The 17394-nt window shown below is 46.5% G+C and overlaps 1 protein-coding gene across 1 annotated transcript in view; it reads right to left on the bottom strand.

The window, feature by feature from the left end:
- LOC6602918 (dynein heavy chain 8, axonemal) overlaps nucleotides 1–17394 on the bottom strand; it is a 109258-nt gene that overhangs the window by 19713 nt on the left and 72151 nt on the right. Inside the window, exon 17 of the mRNA XM_026991071.1 lies at nucleotides 2439–2617. Coding sequence (XP_026846872.1) covers nucleotides 2439–2617 — 179 coding nt within the window. The remainder of the gene's footprint in view (nucleotides 1–2438; nucleotides 2618–17394) is intronic.

The raw sequence follows: 17394 nt of genomic DNA on the forward strand, positions 1-17394 counted from the left end.
AAGTGGAAGAAGTGCCGATTTCTGCAGTCGACCATTACATTTTTGGGTCATCAAGTTGGAGGAGGTGAAATCAAGCCTGGATTGGAGAAAACCAAAGCCGTCAGCAAGTTCCCGATGCCGAAAAACATAAAGGCTGTGCAGTCGTTTTTAGGATTAACTGCGTTTTTCCGTAAATTCATAAGAAACTATTCGCTAATCGCCAAACCACTGACCAATCTGCTGCGAAAAGATGTCCCATTTAAAATGAGTCTGGAGGAGCAGCAGGCGTTCGCTACATTAAAGGAAGCATTGGTGAAAGAGCCGGTCTTGAAACTTTATCGCAGGAATGCAAAAACCGAGATACACTCTGATGCGTCAAAGGACGGGTTTGCAGCGCCGTTGTTACAATGGCACGAAGGACAATTGCATCCGATCTTATTCTGGAGTAAGAAAACCTCGGAGTCTGAAGCACGACAGCATAGCTATATACAGGAAGCCAAAGCAATTTTCCTAGCGTGGAACCAACTTTAAGCTCATAACGGATTGCGCTGCTTTCAAGCAAACGTTAAGCAAGAAGGACGTTCCGCGGGAGGTAGCCCAATGGGTCCTTTATGCAGGACTACGACTTTGAAGTGGAACACAAACCAGGAGAACGGCTGAAGCATGTGGATTGCCTGAGTAGGTACCCAATTGATGTCATGATGGTATCTTCGGAAGTCACAGCAAGAATTAAGAAAGCCCAGCAGGAGGATACGATGATCAAAGCAGTTTCCGAAATTTAGAAAAGTAAACCATATGACAAAGCTGGTCTCGTATACAAAGTGGTGCAAGGCACGGACTTGCTGGCAATACCGAAGTCATTAGAAAAAGAAATAATAACCGACGCACACAACGCAGGACACTTTGCCGCTCAAAAAACAATGCATACCGTACAGCAGAGCTATTGGATTCCACATCTGGAAGGAAAAGTAATGCAGATCATAGGAAACTGTATGAAATGTATAATCTACAACAAAAAGCTTGGCAAAAAAGAGGGGTTTCTGCATCAAATCGACAAAGGACCACAGCCGCTGTATACTATACACGTGGATCACCTTGGGCCTATGGATGCTACTTCAAAGCAGTACAAGTACATCTTCGCAGTGGTTGATAGCTTCAGTAAGTTCGTATGGATGTATCCCACAGAGACAACAGGAGCAGACGAAGTTCTCAAGAAGTTAAGGGAGTGGTCTGATGTATTTGGTAATCCGGCACGCATAGTAAGCGATCGTGGAGCAGCATTTACATCTTCAAGCTTTGAGGAGTTTGTCAAGGAAAAGAGCATCGAACACATATGGAGCACCACAGGGGTACCAAGAGGAAACGGACAAATTGAACGCGTAAACCGATCTATTCTGAGCATCATTTCCAAATTGTCGTCGGAGGAACCTGGAAGATGGTATAAGTTCGTACCGCGAGTTCAGAGGGCTATTAACAGCGTTGAAAATAGAAAAAGAGATGGTTGATAATTTTGAAGACGAGAGGCAAAAGATGCGACAAGAGGCAAAAGAAAATATTCAGCAGGCCCAGGACAGATACAAGGAACAATTCGATAACAAGCGGAAATGCGAATACGGATACAACGTCGGAGATCTCGTAGCCATACGTAGAACACAATTTGTAACCGGAAGAAAGATGGCCAGCGAATCCTTAGGGCCATACGAAATAACCAACGTGAAACGAGGCGGACGCTATAATGTTCGGAAGACAGCAGACGTCGAAGGACCAAGCAATACGACCACAAGCAATGATAACATGAAACTATGGAGCTTTTCTGTAGAAAACGAGGACGCATGGTCATCACGGACCGATGACTAATCAGGTTGACCGAGTGTAAGAAGGAGTGGACCAGCTGGCCTATTGAGTGGGCAGCGGTGATAAGCAACAGCAGTAATAACAGCAGCAGAGGAACAGCTGATGAGCAGCAACAGCAGTAGTAACAGCAGCAGATCAACAGCGGACAGAGAAGAAGAGGAACTGAGCGAAGCAGTGAAAAGGAGAGAACAGCAGCATACGGACGTGACTCAAGCAGCAGCAGAAAATCAGCAGAAATAAGCCGTAACATTAAGGACTTTTGTAAGCACACATACCAGGCCACCGCGATAATAATACGAATAAACAATACTCTAAATAATATCTTACATATATGTATATACCCCTATATTCATTTTGATTATCGGGTATAATTAAATGATATGATATCATTAACAACACCCTAAGGTCATTCTACATTCTAAGGTCAATGAATTATATTTATAGGTAACAAAAGGTTTAAAAACTGCTGAGTCTATAGAAGCCTTCGTTATGTGTTCGGTGAAATGGGTGCCATTTATCAGTTCGATAACAGTGGCATGTTCATTTCGTAATATTACCTATGCATAATTCTGCAACAGAACCAGTTTAAGATTAATTTGACTTACGCGTTGCATTCTGTCGATTTCCTGGCGAAGGAATATGTTCATCGAACTGGTCGCTCCCATAGCAAGAAGATGGTGCCTTACGTCGAACATATCAAAAGCTAAAGGTGTTTTGACTAACATCTCCTTTACTTGACGAGCTACACGATCTTCTCTTGTTTCTCCAGTGCCCGATGAAGACTCTGTGTAAAATTCGCAGAATTATTTATCGAATTTTTAACTTAATATAAAATAGCTAAGAAAAATACAGTACAGCCCTATTGAATTTTATTGTGAATTCTAATAGTGTACACATCAAAATTAAGTGTATCTGTTAATGTACACGAAAAGGACCTTGTAGAATGAGAATTGAAATATAATTTAAAAAGAGAAAACACTTCTGTTCAGCCTTTTGGTTTTGTTCGGAATGAATCCAATTTATTCTTCATAAACTTCTTTAGCCTAAGGTTCATAATATTCTTGGTTGAGATCTGTCGCTAAGAGCAGCGGCAGAACGGGATTATATAGCATGCCATATGTATGTGTATATTTATGTTTGTAAGAATGGAATGCTCATTTGGCAACTTGGAATATATTGCCGACACTGCAGTTCTCACGATGCAGGCCAGTCCACATATAAGGGACTGATCGTATTACAGCTCTTGAGTGCGGTTGTGTTACGTAAACATTGCGACAAAGTGTCTTTATGTTTATGAGCGTGATACTCTACATTAACTTTGACCACTTGACATATTGTATACACTATAATACTGTGGGCATATGTATGCTTATTTGGCATACAACACCAATACTACACCTCCCTTTTTAGAGAAATAACGTAATATAATTATGTAGTTTTTTAAAAAATAATTTTTTTTTTATATCTTGTATGTTATCTCATTTTTTTATACCCGATACTCAAAATGAGTATTGGGGTATATTAGATTTGTGGTAAAAGTGGATGTGTGTAATGTCCAGAAGGAATCGTTTCCGACCCCATAGAGTATATATATTCTTAATCAGCATCAATAGCCGAGTCGATTGAGCCATGTCTGTCTGTCCGTCTGTCCGTCCGTCTGTCCGTCTGTCCGTCCGTCTGTCCGTCCGTCTGTCCGTCCCCTTCAGCGCCTAATGCTCAAAGACTATAAGAGCTAGAGCAACGATTTTTTGGATCCAGACTTCTGCCCCGCCCACTTCCGCCCCCACAAAGGGCGAAAATCTGTGGCATCCACAATTTCGACGATACGAGAAAACTAAAAACGCAGAATCGTAGAAGATGACTATATCTTCTAGAGTGCAAAATCTGAACCAGATCGTATAATTATTACAGCCAGAATCACGAAAACAATTTCACTCTTTCTCGCTCTGTCTCACTCTAACACACAGGTTTCATGGTCGGTTTTGCCAATTGCAAAATATGAGTTCAAGGATCTCAGAACCTATAAAAGCCAGAGCAACCAAATTTGGTATCCGCACTCCTGTGATATCGGACCTTGACCGTTTCCTGTCCAAATTTCGCCACACCCCCTTCCGCCCCCGCAAAGGACGAAAATCTGAGGCAACCACAAATCTCAGAGACTATTAAGGCTAGAGTAACCAAATTTGGTGCACACACTCCTTTAAGATGTCACTATAAAACGTAGATCTCAGAATTTCGCCCCACCCCCATCCGCCCCCACAAAAGACGAAAATCTGTTGCATCCACAATATTGCAGATTTGAGAAAACTAAAAACGCAGAATCATAGATAATGACCATATCTATTAGATTGCTGAATCTGGATCAGATCAGATCATTTTTATAGCCAAAAGGAACAAATCAATTAGCAGTGGCTACGCAGCGCCCGACGTCACGCTCAGACTGATTTTCTGTCTCTCTCGCACGCACTCTTTGTCGTGTCGTTTAATATTAGCGGCGTCTGCCGGAGGAGAGCCATACTGACTTAGTATCGGGTATAACCGTAGAGTTGCGGTGTCCGCAGCAACTCACAACGTTCCCCCTCGTTTTTTTATTGGTATTATTTTTATTTTTATATCTTTATATACTATGTTGTATTTAAAATTTTTTGGTATTTTGAAATATATATATACATACATTCGGTTTGTTTTTTTTTTATTTATTAATCTTTTTAGCCTACCCTTATGAACTTGTTTTTCCTTATCTTTCTTATTCTTCATAATTATATTATTATTGTTTTCTATACCAACGACCTCAAAAGGTCCTATATAAGAGGGTTTTAATTTATGACCTGTTTCATTTTTTAAGTAAACTTGGTCTCCTATTTCTTTTTAAAATCTGATACTTTCTTATTATTTATTTCTTTTTGATTGATTTTATGTTTTTCTAAAAGTATTCGCGCTCTTTTATACGCGTTTTCTAGTCTAAACTTAACTTCTTTAGAATAATCTTCTATATTATATATAGGCTCTATGATATCTACGCTGTTAAATTGTATTGGTAAGTTATTTTGGCTTCCAAATACTAGTTCATATGGACAATAATTATGACTTACTGATGGTGTTGTGTTAAAACAATACACGAAATATTGTAACCATAAGTCCCAGTCAGTTTTATCTACTGATATATATGAACGAATGTACTCATTGAATGTCGTTTGACTTCTTTCAACGGTACCTAATGTCTGGTGGTGGTGTGCTGTAGGCGTTATGTTTTCTATTTTTAAATATTTTCACAAGTCAGTTATAATGGAACTTTTGTATTCTGTTCCCATGTGCGTAACGAACGTCTTCATTGGACCGTACTTCAAAATAAAAGATTCGAATATGGCTTTTGCGACAGTTGTTGCACTTTTGTTTGCAACTGGAATTGCTACTAAATACTTTGTCCAATCACATATTATCCAATCATTTCCATTTTCTGAACGTGGTAGTGGACCAATTGTGTCTACTATCACTCTGTTAAAAGCATATTCTGGTGTTTCGGCTAGTATCATAGGTGATCTGGTGTGTTTCGTCGTTTTCGACGTCAGGCATGTACTCTTTTACATGTTTAGTCATGTTTTTCCAATAATATTGTCTCTTTATTTTTGCTAGCGTTGTATGACCTCATTGAATTGGATCGTCATGGAATGTAGACAATATTGCTTCTTTTTCTTTTTCATTATTTGTTTGGTTCACCGGCTTGAGTAGCGCTACTCTTAATGATTTTAAATTTTCTTTGCCCAATTGTTTGAAAGTATCTATTGAAATTGATTCAAAGATCTTTTCGCTCGGTGCCACTTTTAGTTGGCTGATTTTAGATACACCGGCTTGCCATTCAAGCCTTTGGAAAAACTGACCTAACTCAAGAATTCCATTGTAGTATAAATTAGTATATTAATTCTTGCTACAACTGTTTTTCCATGTTTCAATAAACACGTGGATTCTGTTATTCGCAAAGTCACTACTTTTCTTACCTCGTCATTTGTGATGACTTCGTATACGTTGGGCTTAGAAGCTTTTTCAAGACTTTCTTGTTTATTTCCTCCGCAGGAATTGTTTTGTCTACTTTGTTGCCTGGTAGTGATCTTCAGGACTTTTCCATTCATGTCAATTAGGTCGGATATTGTTATCCTTGACAAGGCATCTGTCACAAAATTGTCTTTTCCTCTCAAATACTCTACTGTAAAATCATATTCTTCTAACTCGAGTTGCCTGCGTGTTAATTTTTAACTTGGGTTTACCACAGAAAATAAATATGTTAAAGGTCTGTGATCTGTTTTAACTGTAAAATGTTTGCCATATATGGTCGAAAATGTGTTATTGCCCCCAATGTATTGCTGCTAGTTCTTGTTCTGTAGCTTCTCTTATTGCTTTCACCTTAAGTGAATGTTCTTGATGCACATGCAACTGAGAGTTGGAGTCCATTATAGTTTTGAGTTAAAACTGCTCCACATGCTTGCTTGCTTGCATCTGTGATTATGCAAAATTCTTTGCTAAAATCTGGGTACTGTAATACATTTGGCTGAACAAGTTTATTTTTTAGGTACTGGAATGATTTTTCACACTCTGTTGTCCATTCAAATGGGACATTCTTTTTACATAATCTTGTTATGTGCCGTGAATATTCGGCGAAGTTTTTTATAAAACGTCTATAATAATTGCAAAATGCAAGGAATCTTCTAGCGCTGTCAGCGTCCGTAGGGACAGGATAATTATTGATGACGTCAAATTTTTTGTCATCTGGTAAGATTCCTTTATCTGTGCATCTGTGACCTAAAAACGTCACCTCGTGCATAACAAATTAACATTTTTCTGGGTGTAATTTCAGATTGTGTTTTCTACAAAGATGAAAACATCTGTTAAATTTTTAATTATATGTTGCTCAGAACAAGGAAAACTTGTGTAGGCTCAAGGCCTGAGAAAGCAATTGTCATCATTCTCTGAAATGAATTAGGCGCTATTTTTAAACCAAATGGTAATCGCGTGAAGCGATATGAACCATTGCTTGTTGAAAAAGACGTTATAATTCTTGAGTTTTCCTCAAGTTCGATTTGGTGGAAGCTTGACATTAGATCAAGGCATGAAAAATATTTAGCTCGACCCAATTGATCAAGAATATCGTCAATTCTTGGGAGTGGAAATTTATCGGACAGCAACTTTTTATTTATTTGCCGATAGTCAATTACTAATCGCCATTTTTTCTCTGTAGAACCCGGAAGGGCTTTCTTTGGGGCTAATAAAAGTGGGCTATTATAGGGTGAAACAGACGGTTCAACAATATTTTGTTCGATCAACTTTCCAACTTGATGCTGGATTTCTTCTATTTGGCTTTGTGGACATCGATAATTTTTTACTGGTTATATTGGTTCATCATCCTCAGTTTTTGCTTATAGAAATTGTTCGTAGTTATTGGTTCGCTTTCAAGTCCGAACACATCGCTATACTGGGTGCATATTTCTTCAAGTTGTTTCTTAAATAAAGTTGGAAAATTTTTCTTTAATGTATTAATTACAGACTCTTTTCTATTGTCTTTGAGATTTTGAACTAACTTGGTAGGATAACCCCTATCACTCAGTACGGCAGCCCCATTACAACCTATACCAGCCAATACGGCATCCATAGCTTACATTAAGAATCCGTAAATGTACGGCCACTCCAGGAAAATACCGAAGAGACGGCCAAATGAAAAGTATGGAGATGGACGCTCAATCATTCTAAATGGCGGATGAGTTGAATAAAGACGTGCTCGGAAAAATAAACCATCTAAATCTATTTCACTCTCACAATCTCAGAAGTGGGCCCTACTCACAATGTGAGACATCTAATTAAACCAATTCTCGGTAGTGCAACTAAAGAGGTGGATTTCTGGACTCGGGCTATCAACCCAAGGCTCGAAAGCCGAACTAATCGCACGTGTTAGCGCACGCGGCGACCCACCGAAGGTTCGATCGGCCAAACGGCCGCAACTGCAGCAGCAGTTGGCAGGTTAAGCACCAACTTTGGCGCCACCAGTCGTAGAAGAGGCAGCACCATCGATTCAAGACATGCAGGAGGAATTCCTAATCTGCACGGAACAGCCAAGCGCAGTAGAAGCCGAGAACGACGCCCTGATGAAATTACACGCGGAGATAGATGCAGGCAGAGTCTTGCTAAAAAAATTCATGACGAAATAAATAATATCGTGCATGTCGGCCAAGCCAATGACGTCATCAACGAGGGCAACGAAGCCACCAATATCGATAACAGTGGCAGCGCTAACAGCACCACAGTTAACAGTGGCTGCGCTAACAGCACCTATGTTAAAAGCACCATCGACTACAGTGATGAAAAAGACTACGATTCAGACAGTGTTACAAAACGTCAGGACACAAATGTAAACAACATATGGGGATCTTCGGCAACATCGCTCACATTGGCAAAGGAAGTGACTATGGAATTCGACGGGACACAGTGCGCCAAAAACTGGAGAATATTGCCGAAATCTATAAGCTGGACAAAATCACTAAACTAATGCTCCTGATTGCTAAGCTCAAAGGAAACGCTCAGAGTTGGCTCCATGCAGATCCCGCACGTATATTGGAATCAGCTCATTACTTGTGCGAGCAATTGATCGTGGCATTTGGGGCAACCTTGTCTAAAGGAGATCAAAGAGACAGATTCCAAAATCGTCAATGGCGTTCAGAAGAAAATTTTGCCAGGTATTTTGAAGAAAAAATGATGCTGGCCAGAAACATCAACATAGACACAGAGGAGTTGAAGGAAAAGATAATCGATGGAATCCCGGCTTCGGGCTTCCGAGATCAGGCTCGCATTCAGTGCTTCTCGGATCCGAAGCAAATTCTACGTGCATTCTCGGAAATCCGCCTTCCGCAGCAGAAGCTGCAGCTAACAAGGGTTTAAGCTGCGCCAACTTCAATTCATGTGGTCATTTCGCCAAGGACTGCTTCAAGTCAAAAAGGGAGCCTGGATCATGCTACGCATGTGGGGCATTTGGCCACCTAGTCGGACAATGCCCGAAGATTAAAAGCCAAAGTTGATCAAATTGTTAGTGATACCGTTAGTAAAGAGTTGATGAAATTGTTAGTTATACCGTTAGTAACGATGATAATGAAATTGTTAGTGAAGCTGTTAGCAAGGATATTGAAGTTGTTACGGAAGTAGTCAGTGAAGCAGTTACTGAAAATTTAACCGATCATACCATACCAATAAGTTATATGAGTGAAACAGATACTTCGATAAATGACGAAGCGGTGGTTACTGATGAAATCGTTGCTCAAGACATTTTTAATATCAATTATTTGGATGATGAGAGGAGAAAATGTAAGTCATATGCTGAAATGTCAACTAAGGCAAACAATCGAAGGTAATGTCGGTAAGGCGGTAAGGCCAATGGAACCCTTAGTCAAAAGCGAGATAAAACTTAATTTAGAACGAGGGGGAACGTTGTGAGTTGCTGCGGACACCGCAACTCTACAGTTATACCCGATACTTAGTCATTATGGCTCTCCTCCGGCAGACGCCGCTAATATTAAACGACACGACAAAGAGTGCGTGCGAGAGAGACAGAAAATCAGTCTGAGCGTGACGTCGGGCGCTGCGTAGCCACTGCAAATTGATTTGTTCTATTTGGCTATAAAAATGATCTGATCTGACCAGATTCAGCAATCTGATAGACATGGTCATTATCTATGATTCTGCGTTTTTAGTTTTCTCAAATCTGCAATATTGTGGATGCAACAGATTTTCGTCCTTTGTGGGGGCGGAAGGGGGTGGAGCGAAATTTTGAGATATACGTTTTATATTGAGATCTAACAGGAGTTAGAGTTAGGATACTAAATTTGGTTACTCTAGCTTTAATAGTCTCTGAGATTTGTGAATATCCCCAGATTTGCATCCTTTGCGGGGGCGGAAGGGGGTGTGGCGAAATTTTGAAACAAACTCGTCTCGGTCCGATATATTAGGAGTGTGGATACCAAATTTGGTTGCACTAGCTTTTATAGTCTCTGAGATCTAGGCGCTAATGTTTTACTCTAAGCAAAGACAGGGCGTGAAAAAATGAAATTTTTTTCTTGATGCTGGCTATAATATTAATACGATCAGATGTTGCACTCTAGAAGATATAGTCATCTTCTACGATTCTGCGTTTTTGGTTTCCAAACGTTAAAGAAAAATGTTCCGGTCATTGAAAATTGTTTGAAGTGCGTTGCGTTTTCGCCTAAATCAGGAAAAGAAGGATATTTACACTCCATTCCAAAAGGATGTGATTTACCTATTTCAGGCTGAGGTAAGCTCAGTCCCGTCTAGGGGTCAGTCCACAACAAATTTGTAGAATGGATGGAACCTTAAGGGCGGCGTCAGGGGGCGGCCTATCGCAGAGCGGTGGATCGGGGCTAGAACGGGCGTCGCTCGTAGTGTATACAAATGGCTGCGTAGACTCGGGGTGGGGTGGCGTCGGTGCCTCGACTAATTAGGGGGAAATTACGCAATCGGGGGTTTTTCTTTGATAATTTGACACTTTATTTTACTTATTAGTAGTTTAAATGAACTTATTTTACTTCGTCGCCGATGTCTTCTCGTGTGTTCCGGGCACCGCGTCTGTACTCCGGACCGGGTCCTGCGTAAGTTTTGGTACAACGACCGTACCGTGAGCCGGATTTCTGCGTAAGCTGCTCTTTGGTTCTCGTCGCCGTCTTTTTATAGGCCCGTATTGCTGGGTCTGCGAGTTTGACAAATGCACTTCCGCGTCGGGGGCATTTTGCCGTTCTTGGTGATAGTCGCAGATTTTCGCGGCGTCGACTTTCCTCCGTCGATGAACCCGGAAGACCGCACTCGGCCGATGGCTTGGCTTGGAGTCGGGGAAAGCTCGCGTGATGTGACGTCTTTGGTCATCGTTCTGGAGTTGGCGCGTGTTGATCGTTGGTTGCTTGCGAAGGGGGGCGTTGGTTGCGGGGTGTGGTGCGATGCTCTCATTGTAAGTCGGGGGACGGATTGTATCGAAACCTTTTAGGTTCGTTACACCCTCCCCTTTCTTCCCCGACGAGAGTTACGAAGACTCGTGCGTCGGGTGTGCGGCGGTGGATCCTGTACCTTTGCTCGAACCACCAACTATCGAACAGGGTCCCCCCGCGACCCCGCGGCTCTAGTCGCCACAGTACCTCCTGGATTAGGAGGCTTCCCGACTGTCGCGGGCCATTGGTATCTGCCAATACCCGTTTTTCAGGTCTAGGGTCGTGATGAAGTGGGCATTTCGGAGTCGCCCCAGTATGTAGTTGATCCTGGGTAGCGGGTACGCGTCCGGGATGGAACGCTCGTTTAGCTGCCGATAATCTACACACATGCGCCATCTCCCGTCCTTTTTGCGGACCAGGACGATTGGCGCGCTGTGGGTGCTCCGGGACGGTTCGATTAGGTCCTCAGCTATCAGTTGGTCGACCTGTTCATCGATGATCCGCCGCATGGCTGGATTTTTCGGGTAGTACCGCTGTTTTATGGGTCGGTTGTCCCTCATGACGATGGTGTGTTCCGTCAGATCCGTCGTCCCTCGGAGGCCCGCGAGTGTTGGCAGTTCCTCGTCTAGAAATTTCCGTATTTTCGGCGTGATGTCGGGAGGCCATGGGTCGGAGATTCGTTCCGAATCGTCCTCGGGTGGGTCGTCGATTCCTGGGTCGCAAGTATGGTCGGGGTTCTCGGGGAGGATCGTTGTGTCGAATGCGCTTGGTGGTTCGACTTCGCGAGTATATTCGCTTAGGGTAGGGTAGGCGAGTAGGGGGCTGGTGTGTGTCCTGGGGGGTGCTTGCGCGACGTCGTCCTCATCGTGATGTACGAACGTGCGGGTCTCGATGGCGATCGTAGCGTTTGATCAACGGTTCACCGACATGGCTCCAGGCGTGGTGCTGGGCCGCATGCCGGCGCCGTACGAGGTGCCCGGGAGGCGTTCCATGATGTCGGGGACGATCGATGGTGCGTCGGCTCCAGGTGCGTCGGGGTTCCGATGGGTGCCTCGTGCGGCAGTGATCGCCTTTCCCGGTTCCTGCCTGAGCGGACGCGGGAGTAGCGGGTCGGTCGGTGTCGTAGGGGTCGTCTTCGCGTTGAGGGCGGTGTCGACGCGTTCGTGGGCCAGGGTGGCGGTCGGAGGTGGTACCTCGAGCGCCTGGCTGCTGCGTGGCGGCTGTCGTTGCTGGGGCCGGGTTGTCTTCTGGAGGGGCGTCCTGGGATCCTTTCCCTTTGTTGGTGGAACCGCGTCGGTGCCCTCGGGTGACCGGCTCGCTTTCTTCGTGGCTCTGCTTAGTTTTGGGTTTCTCGGAGTGGGCCTGGGGCTGGTGTGCCTCGTTGTGGCCATGGGTTCTGTGTTCCTTGTGCTCTTGTCTCGTGTCGTGGCGGGGAATTCGTTGGCGGCGGAGGTCTCGAGATAATCGGCGTGTTTGGGATGGGGCGTTGGGGGCCTTGGAGATGGAGGCGTGTGGCGCCACATTGTGTTGTGGTTTCAATGGCGCACAGGAAATCCATCCCTATGATGGCTTGCTCTACCATATTGGGTAGTACCAGGAGTGGCATCCGTACCTCTTGTTCGTCTAGTTTGAAGCGCGTTAGCAAGATCTGAGTTATCTCGCGAGCCGAGCCGGTCGTTATCGCGGCCGAGTTTACGGGCGAGGTCGGCGTTGATGAAGCTTCGGGACGCCCCGGTGTCGACCGTGGCTTCCGCGCGCCGTCCTCCGATGGTCACTCTCGCCATTATCCGGCCGTCGTGTACTTGTAGCGGGTATCTTAGTTGGTTGTCTGAGGGAGCGTCGTGCCCGGCTGTTCCCGTGTCAGCTGGGGACGCGAGTCGTTTCCCGACGGGTCTCGGCGGCAACATCCCACGGTGCGCGTTCCGCTCCTGCCGCATTCCCAACAGAAGAGGATCGATGGGTTGGTGCAGTCGCGAGAAACATGTCCAGCTTCTCCGCAGCGTCGACAAGCTGCGTGTGGGTTGGCGATGGGGGTGGTTATCATTCTATGTGCTGTTTCCTGTGCTGGAGCGCCGGCCTGGGTCGGCTTCCTTGCGGGTTCCGAGGTATTCCAGTGAGGTTTTCGGAATTGGACTCGATTCGTCCCGCTTTCGTTTTGTTGTGCCGTTGGCCGCGTGTACCTGGGTGGTTGTCGAGGGGGGATGGGGATCGCTGGTACGTTTCGTTCCTGGATGCTCTCGAACTCTGTGGCCAACATTGTTAATTGCGGCAGACTTCTCAGTTCGTGTCTTCGCACGTACAGCTGGTACGCCGGGAGGTTGTTGTCATAGATCCGGCTAAGTTCCTTGGCTTCATCGTACCCGGCGTGGTGCATGAGCAACCGGAGCTCGATGACGAAGTCCTGGAACGGTTCGCCCACCGCTTGTTTGCGGTCCCTGATCTGGTCTTCCAATTGCTCGAAGTACCGGGGAGGCAGGAAAAAGGCTAGGAATTCCTGGCGGAAATCGGCCCATGAGGCGCTCTGGAGTCGGCTGATGCGGAACCAACGGTTGGCTCGGTCGGTGAGGAGCTCTGCCATGGCTCGCGGCACGTAGTTCATGTCTACCCCGTATGAGAGGGCACGCTCTTCCAGTAGTTCGACGAACGACAGTGGGTCGTATGCACGTCGAACTGGATTCCCCACTTTCGGATCCGTTCCGCCATCTGTGCAGCGTGACTGTAGTAATGGCCGTCTGTGGGGCCATTTCCTCCTGCTGTCGGCAAGATCCTTCTCATGGGCGAAGGCCTTGGCTCCGGGGGCGGGGGCTTCGGTAGATCTTCGGCGGTTATCGATGGTGAGGTGCTGGCTTTGCCCTCCATGATTCCTGGAACTTGTAGGCTGAGTTTGGGGTCCGTCTTCCGCTTCTCTGTTGGTGCTGAGGTATCGGGCTGGGGCGATCTGGCTCGTCCTGGCGATCTGGCGTACTGCCGATCGAGCTCTGCCAACTTGACCCAGGCATCGTGTTCGAGGGGCCCGGCGATTAGTTCGGCGAAACTCGTCCGCAAATCTTCCACGTTACCCTCGCGGCTGAATCCGAATTCCTCCGCGAAGGACTCCAGCTCCTCTCGGCGACGTTTGTGTATCAAGCCGATACTCACCCCTGGGTTGGCGACGAATTCTCCAGGATAATACCCACTGGGCTGTTCCTCTGTATAGGATTCCATCGCTCCGATTGTTGCTCGAGTTGGCTGTTTCGCTGGGCTTGCGCTTTTCCTTTACTAGGGCACTGTGTCGAGCTTCGCGGCTGACGTTTCGAATTTCTTCTCGGGGTGACGGCACTGTTCGCGTTTCTCTGTCGCTGTGTCGCGCTTTCGTCTGCTCGTTGCGCAACTCTTGCCGTTGATATTGCGCGAGGTCGGGGTTTTCTTTGGATTGTTCTCCTGTGTTCTTGCTCTAGTGGCCGTGGGGTTTTATTCCACAAACCCTCGCTGACGTTCCCTTGGGTCCCTGCTCGGGCGCCACTTGTGATGTACCTATTTCAGGCTGAGGTAAGCTCAGTCCCGTCCAGGGGTCAGTCCACAAGAAATTTGTAGAAATGGGATGGAACCTTAAGGGCGGCGTCAGGGGGCGGCCTATCACAGAGCGGTGGATCGGGGCTAGAACGGGCGTCGCTCGTAGTGTATACAAATGGCTGCGTAGACTCGGGGTGGGGTGGCGTCGGTGCCTCGACTAATTAGGGGGAAATTACGCAATCGGGGGTTTTTCTTTGATAATTTGACACTTTATTTTACTTATTAGTAGTTTAAATGAACTTATTTTACTTCGTCGCCGATGTCTTCTCGTGTGTTCCGGGCACCGCGTCTGTACTCCGGACCGGGTCTCTGCGTAAGTTTTGGTACAACGACCGTACCGTGAGCCGGATTTCTGCGTAAGCTGCTCTTTGGTTCTCGTCGCCGTCTTTTTATAGGCCCGTATTGCTGGGTCTGCGAGTTTGACAAATGCACTTCCGCGTCGGGGTGCACTTTGCCGTTCTTGGTGATAGTCGCAGATTTTCGCGGCGTCGACTTTCCTCCGTCGATGAACCCGGAAGACCGCACTCGGCCGATGGCTTGGCTTGGAGTCGGTGAAAGCTCGCGTGACGTCTTTGGTCATCGTTCTGGAGTTGGCGCGTGTTGATCGTTGGTTGCTTGCGAAGGGGGGCGTTGGTTGCGGGGTGTGGTGCGATGCTCTCATTGTATGTCGGGGGACGGATTGTATCGAAACCTTTTAGGTTCGTTGCAAGGAAATATGCCATTTGAGCTAATCCACATCGATCATTACGGTCCGGTTGACTCGGGTAGATCAAAAAAGCACATATTAGTAGTTTTTGTTGTACAACAAGGACAACGAATACACGAAAGGTCATCGTTTCGTTAAAAGACGACTTTAAAGCATACAGCAAACCCATCAAATGAATTCGACGAGTTCATGACAGAAACTGATATTAAACACATTAAAATCGCAACAGGATCGCCTCAGGTGAAATGAGTCAATAGAACTCTTGGGCCAATGATAGCGAAATTAGTAGAGCCAGAAAAGGGATGTAGTGATAGACAAAGTAGAACATGCATTCAATAACACACAGCACAGGAGCACACAGAAAGTGCCCTGTAAACTTTTATTCGGCATAGAACAGAGATGAAAGAGATGAATTCGTTGAAAGACGAATTAAAAGAAAAACTAGAAGAGTTAAATGAAGTACAAGAAAACAAAGATCTTACAAAATTAAGAGATTAAGTTTCTGCATCTAAAAAATTAATCCCCAAAAACAAAGGCCCCTATGTAATCGAAAAAGTTTTAAAAAATGACAGGTTTTTGTTAAAAGATGTAGAAGGTTTTCAAGTATCCCGTAAGCCGTATCAAAGTGTTCGGAGTATAAAAAACATAAAACACTGGATAGTGTGAAGGCATAAGCATCCACAAAAGAGGACCAACACGAAATAGAGACGCATACTACGCAGCAAAGAGAGCCAGCAGGTAAGAGAGCGAAGCGGCAGAGAAGCCGTCGATCGGTCTTACGCCCACGCAGCCGAGGGAGAGAGCCGACGGCGAACCATGCAAACACCCCCGAGCCGAGGCCGGCAGCCGAAAGCTGCGCAGCAGCGAAGCGGCAGAGAAGCTGCCAAAAAGAAAAGCCGAGGCCTGGCACGGTCCTGCGCGGGCCAGGCTCGGGAGTGATCTCCAAGTGCTGAACCAGAACGGTTGGGAAAAAATAAACAGTGCCCCGACCCCGCGATAAGTGAGAAAAAATATATAAGTCGTGGCCTCGTCACGGTGGCGAGGACCGGCCGCCGGACCCAAGGAAGGGAAAGCAAGGGTGATCCACCTCACGTATGTGAGCTCTGGGGGGGATAGATCGGTGTAGTAGGCAGTAGGGTGTAAGCTCCGGAGTAGAAGTTTCCCAAAATGTTAAATGCGTATCGAAATCCACATGGTAGCTATTAAATTTTTGTCGTTTATTCCCCCACAATAAAGACACCCACCGGTTTCAGAACTTTCGCCCGTAGGATTCCCTCAGCCCCTCTCTTTCCTATTCCCTGGGGCCCGGCGAAGTGGATGTGAGTCGTGGATTCACGCGGCATCCGCAAATTTGGGTTCCCTCTCCTACATTTTGGCTGCGAACGGCTCTCCCCTTAGGTCCTCACACAACAAATTTTTCTGTGGGGAAGGACCGGGCCCTGGACAGACTGAAAAGCTGTACCTCGGCCTGAGAATTTCCTTACAGATGGCGCCCGAGCAGGGACGCACGAGGGGAGAGTCGGTGAGCATAGGGAAGAAGTGAAAAGCAGTGAAAAGTGAAAAGGGAACTAAGCATCAGCAGAAAACTTCAAATCAGGGATTAGCAGCCCAAAATCAGAGCCCCGGCGAATAGCCAGCACCAATCTTTGATCCCTCGACTTGTGTACAGCTGAGGCTGGTTTACCTAATACCCCCCAAGCAACAGCCGCCGGCACGTGTCCCAGACGCGCCGGCGAAAACCACGCGGAAAATCACGCAGCCAGCCACCTACGCAGTAGGAAGAGACGGGGAGAGACGCCGAAGACACCACGTGCCAGGAGAAAATGGCCGCGGACGGCGCCTAGAACTTTGGCACGCGACGGCGACAAAGCGGCACCAGCGATAGAGCAGCAAAGCAGCAGAGACAGAACAGAGAGACAGCGGCAGAGCGGAGAAGAGCAGCATCGACAGAGCAGCGAGCCAGCGGCAGAGCGGCGACAGAGCAGCAAAGCAGCAGCGACGGAACAGCGAGACAGCGGCAGAGCGGAGAAGAGCAGCAAAGCAGCAGCGTGACAGCGGCAGAGCGGAGAAGAGCAGCAAAGCAGCAGCGACAGAGCAGCGAGACAGCGGCAGAGCGGAGAAGAGCAGCAAAGCAGCAGCGACAGAGCAGCGAGCCAGCGGCAGAGCGGAGAAGTGCAGGAAAGCAGCGGCAGCGGCGCAGTGACAGAGCAGCAAAGCAGCAGCGGCGTCCCAGCGACAGAGCAGCGAGGCAGCGGCAGAGCGGAGAAGGCGCCGCGACAGAGCAGCGGGACAGTGACAGAGAATCCAAGCAGCGAAGCAGCGGTAGAACAACGG

Source organism: Drosophila persimilis, unplaced genomic scaffold (assembly GCF_003286085.1).
Source record: "Drosophila persimilis strain 14011-0111.01,24,50 unplaced genomic scaffold, DperRS2 tig00000652-arrow-arrow-pilon, whole genome shotgun sequence".
NCBI classification, from domain to species: Eukaryota; Metazoa; Arthropoda; class Insecta; order Diptera; family Drosophilidae; genus Drosophila; species Drosophila persimilis.